Below are 7992 nucleotides of genomic sequence, written 5' to 3'. Positions count from 1 at the left end.
CCACCCTCCTTCCTTCCTTCCTTTCTTCCTTGCTTCCTTCCTTCCTTCCTCCCCTTCTTCCTTCTCTCTCTGTCTCTCTTTTTCTTTTTTGATGATTCTCCTTCTTTTTAAGGTAATAATAATGTTCATTGTAACAAACTAGGAAAATCAGGAAAAAACTAAGAAGAAAGTAAAACTGATCATTTAAAATTCCACTACTTAGGGAAAGCAATCATTAATATTTTAGTAAACATCTTAAAAAATTTTTTTAATGTTTATTTACCATTGAGAGACAGAGAGAGATAGAGCATGATCATGGGAGAACCAGAGAGGAGGGAGACACAGAATCCAAAGCAGGCTCCAGGCTCTGAGCTGTCAGCACAGAGCCCGACAGGGGGCTCGAACCCACGAACCGTGAGATCATGACCTGAGCCAAAGTCAGACGCTCAACAGACTGAGCCACCCAGGAGCCCCTATTTTAGTAAACATCTTAAAAGTCTCTATTGCTGTGCACAAGCATGAGCGTGTACACACACACACACACACACACACACACATCATTCAGTATATACCTATTGACTGCCTACTGTGTGCCCAAGCACTACACTAAGTGCAGGGAATCTAGCAGTGAACAAGACAGACCTTTTATTGAGAAGATACAAGATAAATAAGCAACAAAAATTTATCAGGGTGACAAACACTGTGAAGAAAATAAATCAAGGTTATGTCAAGTAAGGTGACTGTGGGGCAAGCTGAGATGCATTCATCAGGAAGAGGTGGCTATTAAGCCAAGATCTGAATGACATTAAGAGGACAGCTATTTAAAGATCATTCTTTCTCTCCCACACAAATAGGACTGGGCCACATTATATTGTTTTTAACCAGATATTTTCATTTTATCATGGTCATTTTTCATGTTAATGAATATAGAGTCATGTATCATTTTTAATGGTCCATAATATACCAATGAATATTGATTTATCACAATATACTTAATCTCCTACTCTTATATCCAATTTTTTATTATTATAAACAATATTAGGATAAGCATCCTTGTGTCAGGTCCTTTCTCACTTATTTCCTTAGGGAAAATTTCTGGAAATGTGAAGCTGGGTCAAAGAGCATGCTGCCTCTTACATTTTTTTTTTTAAAAGTAGGCTTCATGCCCAGCACAGACTTAAGCTGAAACCAAGAATTGACCCTTAACCAACTGAGCCACTCAGTCACCTCTGCCTTTCACGTTCTGATCCCTAGCCACATAGCTCTCCAAAGAGACTGAACTAATATACATATACATAGAAAACAGTACAAGAATGTGCGTAACTCCTCATGTTTTTATCATGATTGCCATTTTCCATTTTAAGAATCTCTGTCAGTATAAGACATGCAATCTCCCATTACTGTTTTAACTTGAATTTCCTGGTCAATGGTGAAGTCTCTTTTAATGTGTTTATTGATTATTTATGTATTTTTTGTGTGTAAATGACCTCTTCACAGCTTTAACTAATTTTCTACTGAAAAAATATTTTGCTGCAAATATGTTCTCTCAGCTTCTCACTTGTTTTTCAGTCTTATTTGTGGTTGTTCTTTTAACGTCTCTATTTCTCTAACATTCAAAATCTAAAGTGGATGAATTAATCTTTTCCTTCAATGTCTATGCCTAAAAAGATGTTCTCTACCCAACTCATGATGCGACAGTAACAATACTAATAAATAATCTTTATTTTCTCTAAGTATTTTAATTTAATATTTGACTATCACCATATCATATATTAACTACCACTTTCTAATTATGCAAACAATATACTAGTACATTTTTATTGTAAAAACTAAACTCCATAGATAAGGTGAATGTCCTCTGGACAAAATCAATCCCATTTCTTCCAAGAAGTCATTTATTAAGAGTGATGTATATTTTTCTCAAGCTTCTATTATACACATAAACATACACACACAAATTAAGGTTTAGTTTTGTTTTGCTTTTGCATAATTATATTATACTGTACACATTGGTATGCAATTTTTTAGTATATGTGCTGCCGAAGCGAGCACTGGTATGCAATTTTTAATGATACTACATGGTTTCTAGATCTTTCATCAGTACATACAGCCCAGTCTATTCTTTTTAATGGAATACTGTAGTATTCAGTAATTTGGCTGTATCAAAATTTGTTTAACCCTTAACTCACTGGTGAATATTTAGGTTGTTCCTAATTTATCTCTCTTCAAACAATAACACAATAAAAATATCTTTTTTTTAATGTTTTATTTATTTCTAGGAGAGAGAGAGAGAGAGAGAGAGAGAGAGAGAGAGACAGCGTGAGCAGGGGAGGGTCAGAGAGAGAGGGAGTCACAGACTGAAACAGGCTCCAGGCTCTGAGCTGGCAGTCAGCACAGAGCCCAACGCGGGGCTCGAACCCACGAACCGCGAGATCATGACCTAAGCAAAAGCCGGACGCTTAACCGACTAAGCCACCCAGGCGCCCCTAAAAATATCTTTGTCATGTCTCTTTATGCACATACTCATGTATATCTCTAGGGTCAATACTAGAAATCAGAATTCTTAAATAAAAGGTAAATGCATTTAAATTTTTAGTAGGTACTTTTATGTTGTCTCTTCTTCTAAGGATTTTATAGCTTTTTTTTTTCTTTACATGAAAAAATCAATTTGGAATTTATTTGGGGGTAAAGAGTAAGGAAGGCCTGACCTTTTTTCTTCATATAAATGACTACCCAGTTTTACAAAACCATATGCTGACTAATACATCTTTTCCCAATGGATTTAAAATGATGTCTGTATCATATATTAAATTCCCATGTATGCCAGGGTTTAGTTTTGGATTATCTATTTTGTTCTGTTGGTCTATTCCTATGTCAGTGCCATATATTTTAACTACCTTAGCTCTATGATGCATTTAAATATCTGTCAGAGCAAGCCTTCCATCATTACTCTTCTTTCTTATGCTTTCCTGATATTCTGCATTTTTCTGGGATTATTGTAATTTTTTTAAGGAGTAAAATGTAGAAAGATAATAATGGAATACCTCTCTCTCTATTTATGTTGTTTATCATCAACCCTCCTTCCTTTTAGGTAGTCATATATAAAAATGCACTCAGAGAAACTAATTATGATTTATGGACTTGAAGGTAAATATAAATCACAGGAAGACTATGAGCAAGAGGTGTAAAGAAATGGAAGTGAGGTAATCTTAAGAGAGGGGAGTAACTGCTGTGGGCAATAAATCCAAGTAGAAGGAGACCTTAGGAGCAGCTACTACTAAAGAAATAGTGGGGGAAACTGAGGAAGGAAAAACCTATGAAAGCCTAAGCTAGATTGGGGGAATATTAATGCAAAAACCAAGAGGTTAAACCTGAAGACACAGGGAAGAAAAAACAAAAAATAAGGGTGGAGGTTGCTGGAGTGAAAAGTTAGCTATCCAGCCAGCAAGTGCAAAAGAAAAATTGCCTCTAAATCTCATCAACGTATTAAACTAAGGTCAACTAATGTATTGAATCCTGAGACTATCCCTGCAGTTTATCTATCTTGCGCTGAATCTTTTATCACTGAACTAGAACAATTTTTCTACCCCTCATTTACACACCTAGCCTGTGTGGGTATAGGTCACCTTCTTGTAGGGTACTTAGCAAGGTTCTGAGAAGGAAAGTAATGGTCTTAATAAAGGTCCTTAAACTGTTAACACCTGCTGTCTTGAGGCCACTTACAGCAAAATGTTGTAGATCATTTATAAAGGGGTCAGGAGTACCACTTAAAGTGGGACATGTGAAGATGGTCAGCCCTCCATACCTGGCTGTCAGCTGTCTTTCGTCATGGTGGTGTGGCTGGAAGGGCTGCTGTGGCAGCCTCTGTTGTAGAAATCTTCCAGAGATGCCCTTCTGGGTGCCTGAGGCAGAGTCTCTGTGGGTAGAGGCCACAGGATGTCCCCTTGGATATTGCCAGATGCTCTGGTTGCTGGGCACTCTGTCTGGCAGGCAAGGCAGTTACCATGACAACCAACACCCCCGCCCCCACGTCTGCAGATTTTTTTTTTATTTTTTTTTTTGCATTTCTCTTTTCCCATTAAGCACCAAGGTATTCCAGGGACAGGCAAGCATAGCTCTCAGGGACAGAATGTCCTCTGCTCCAGAAAGAGGGGCAGGGAGGTGGGCAGTGGAGATGTGTACATGTTATGACTGAAGGAGACTTCATCAGTGTAAATGCCTATGTACCTGCTTTCTGGGTTAAAATGTATGCCTTTGGTTGTATATCAAAGCAACAAATGGCCAGATCACTGTGTATCCACACATTTGCTTTCCTGCTCCCCTCCCCTCTCTGCTGCTCCTGTGCTGGGAGAGTCACCCCAGTCCTCTGCCAGGGGAAGTGCTGAGTCATGGCCCCATCTGGGTTTCTGTCTCCTATCCTCCATCTCCATTCTTTCCTCAGTCCACCCCTCACCCGGGCTGGGCTTTCTCTAGAATTCTGAGCCCTCTTCACCACTTCTCTCCTCAGCCTGGACTCACTGTCCTGAGGTTCATTTCTGAGCAGTAAAAATAAGGCACTTTACACTGTTTCTGCACTTTCTCCCTTCTCACCTTGCCTTCTCAGAAGACTGAACCTTTCTCCATGTGACCACCTCTCCCAGAGAAAACAGGAGTCTGACCAGGTTTGACCCAGGAGGCTAATTCTTCCATGTATTCATGCTGATCCTCCTCCAGTCACTTACCCCCTAATCGGATTATGGCAGTGTCTCATGCCTTGGGGGCATGGCAAGGAAAGTGAGATTTAATTTGACAGCATGCACTGAGACTTTTTTCTCATTCTAAGTCTCCAAGTTCCAGGCCACAGGTTCCTGGAGGGGTGTGTGTGTGTGTGTGTGTGTGTGTGTGTGTGTGTGTGTTGTGCAGTAAAAGGAGGATGCTGTGTCTGTGAGTTCAGGGGCAGTACGTAAGAGCAGGATGTTTGGGAGTCTCAGTAGGCTATCGGGTCTCTTTCCCACCCACTTCAGACTCTTCTAAGGCAGAAGTTCCAATCAAGTAGTCTTGCTAACTAGTTCCAAATAAGGCAGACTAGAATTGTTTCCTCCGCTAGAGTGGGGAAAGTGGAAAGGGGCCCCGCCCGCTTAGTCTGGTTGCTATGGCGACAGCCGCGGGGTGACCCAAGTGCTCCTCCCTCCCTCCTCCCAAACCCGGAGAGATGACGGCACCGCGCTGACTGCGCCAAATTCCAGCCAATGGGCGGCTGCTCCCGCCTTCCCTTCCGCCAGCTCTCCCCCTTCTCCCCCCGGGAATTCGATTCACAAATCTGGACTGGGGATTTCCGGCTCCAGGCCGGGTGCAAGGGCTCTGGGCCGAGGTCGGGGGAAGAGTCACGCTCTGTCCTTTTAGGAGGGCAAATGGAAGCCGACATCCTGGGTTATCGGGCCACGCTCCTGCTACTCACCACCAGAAGAGATCACAACCTACTCCCCAAATTGTCCAGAAAATCTAGGTGAAGCCGAGCCTGTAACTCCTCCTGCTCTTGCAAACGCCCACCCTGCCCAGGCGCTCGGGTCAGCACCACGGACAGCGAACCCGGGCTTAGTCTTTTTTGGTCTCGTGGGTTGGGATGGAGGGTTGTGACTCCAGATTCTTGATGTCTAGGCAGCAACTAGGGTCAGAGACGCCAGAGCTCTCCTGGAGCCAGGCCTCCTTGGGCCAATGAAAGTGAATGGGGCGCTTAGCCACGTGGCTGAGAAGGCAATGGGACAGGAATCTCAGTCTAAAGAGCTTATTTCTATTCTTTCAACCCCAAAGAATGGCTCCTGTCTCCCAGGCCGCCTATGTCCTAGCCTCCCTGGGGATAAGAGGCCAGGTTTGAATCTTAAGCAGGGATGGACTTCCCAAGGTTATCCTGGGTGGGCTTCTGACTGAAACGGCCTTGAAACAATCTAGTGTGTTGGAAGAAGGGTGTGGAGCTGAGTGTGACAGGCCCCACCTGAGAGTGGTGAACACAGACTTAGGCCTGACTGGACTCTAGATAGTATATATAGAGGGGAGAGATGGAGGAAGAGAAAAACAGCAGGCATAACTAGCTAGCTCTGCCTCAATGGACTACTTTGTAAAGGGAACAGCTTTTGCTGTCCTCATCACGTAATCCCTAAATAGCCTGGGCATTAATGGAGCGCCAGGTGAGACAAGATGGAGGTGGAGTGTGTGAGGGGATTCAGCTTTATCACCAGGCCTCAACCAACCTTTGACTGCTTTACTCTCTGTAAAACGGAAGCCAATGTGGGGAGCGAAGGGACGGAAAGAGTAGCAGTTCTCAGGGACCCACCGTCTCCACGAAGCCCGTGGGGGTCCCTCCTGCCCTGCCTGTGACAGTTTCACTCCCGATCCCGCTCCCTCCCTCCCAGGGCCCAAAGAAAGGTCGGCGCAAAACCATCTGCAGGCGCTTCCAGCGCTTTATAGTTCTCTCCGGGACAGACGGACAGACAGACAGTGCAGCCCGCGCCGTCGGCCCGCATCATTGGCACCTTGGACACGGCACCAGGCCCAACCCAGTCCCTGGTACCCTCCCGGGAGGATTCCGGTCCGGCCTCAAATCAGCACCTCAGACAGCTCCCAGCCCAACACCCATTCCCTCCCCCCTCCCTCTGGAAACAACCAAATAAATTAAAAGGTGAGGGGAACAAAAACACCTAAGGATAAGGAAGAGGGCTGCTCCTCCCCCAGTGTAAGAAGAGTTTCTGTCTCTTCCCATCCTTCCGCTGAGGAGCCGCCGCCGCCGCCGGGGTGGCCTCCGAGGTTGATTTTGCTCCCAAACCTCAGCCTCCTGAAGCCGGCATCTTCCCCATCCCCCAACTCCCGGCATGCAACACGTTGGAAAAGGTAGGGAGAGGAGGTGGGGGTGGGGAGAAGGACCATCCTGGTGGTTGCCTGGGCTCCTAGGGCTGCAGGTTCTCGCCGCACCTCAGTCAGTCCAAATAAAAAATTAATATTCCCTTTCGTCTGGGANAGGAGGGAAGAGGAAATGCCAGGGGGGAGGAAAAAAAGAGAACAAGAAGGGGAGATGGGGACACAGGTGCAGAAAGAAAAACGGGGGCAATGAGATAAAGTCAGGTGGGGGGTAAGATGGAGACGGAAATACACACCCAAGTTACCGAAAATGGAAAGGCAGAGAGGCAGATGGGAAGGCGAACAGGAGGCTGAAGACAGAGGAAGGAGACCAGGAAATGGTCAAGACCAAGGGAGATGTACTTAGAGACAAACACAGAAGGGAAGGAGGAGACCCAGGTAGAATTGAAGACATGGGGCACAGGCATACAGAAAGGGTGAGGTTGGGGGACCCCTCCCACGAGCATCCCCCCACCCTATGCCTAGCAAATCCAGAGCCGCGGCCTCTGGCGTCCTGGCCTCCACCTTCCCCTGCGGGACAGGGGCGGCTCCTCCTCTGGCCGCGGCGTGGANTAGCGGTCCAGGTTCATAGTCCAGTGCTTGGCTCCGGTCGCGCAGCTGTCCCTGGCGGCCGAGGAGGAGGAGGGGGCCGCGGGCGCGCCCCCGCTGGGTGGACCCCCGGCGCCGGCGGCGGCCTCGCCTTCGTTCTTGAGGTCTTGAAAGACCTGCGTGAAGAAGTGGGGGTCGGCGTTGAGCCGCAGCATCTGGGGGCTGAGCCGCTGGATGAGGCGCAGGCAGCGTTGCCAGAAGCGCTCCTTGTCGGGCTCCACGAGGAAGGGCTTGAGCGGGTATGAGATCTCGTTGCCCATGTAGGAGTAGGCGAGGTAGAGGCAGGTGAGGAAGGCGGCCTGCAGCTCGGCGGCCGACGCCAGCTCATCCCCGCGCAGCGACTCGCGGCACAGCAGGTACACGAACACCAGGTTGGCGGGCGTAATGAAGGCCTGGTCTTGCCAGCCCTGCAGCAGCAGCGAGCGGTCCACGCCGCGGAACCAGCCCACCAGCTCGCCCGGGCTCAGCTCCTTGAGGCGGTAGCAGCGTCGGCACACGAAATCGCCCAGGCAGCGCAGCAGCTCCCCAGTGGAC

General features: G+C 46.8%; 1 protein-coding gene across 1 annotated transcript in view; it reads right to left on the bottom strand.

The window, feature by feature from the left end:
- Positions 1-7331: 7331 nt before the first annotated feature.
- CDK5R2 (cyclin dependent kinase 5 regulatory subunit 2) overlaps positions 7332-7992 on the bottom strand; it is a 48032-nt gene continuing 47371 nt past the window's right edge. The window contains 1 exon segment of the mRNA XM_077748569.1: positions 7332-7992. This exon segment is cut by the window's right edge and continues 7 nt beyond it. Within this exon segment, the coding sequence (XP_077604695.1) occupies positions 7332-7992 (661 nt within the window).

The sequence above is a fragment of the Crocuta crocuta genome, unplaced genomic scaffold, assembly GCF_008692635.1.
Source record: "Crocuta crocuta isolate KB4526 unplaced genomic scaffold, BGI_CrCroc_1.0 scaffold229, whole genome shotgun sequence".
In the NCBI taxonomy this organism is placed as follows: Eukaryota; Metazoa; Chordata; class Mammalia; order Carnivora; family Hyaenidae; genus Crocuta; species Crocuta crocuta.
The sequence above is the reverse complement of the archived record's forward strand: the minus strand, read 5'-3'. Positions and strand labels throughout refer to the sequence as shown.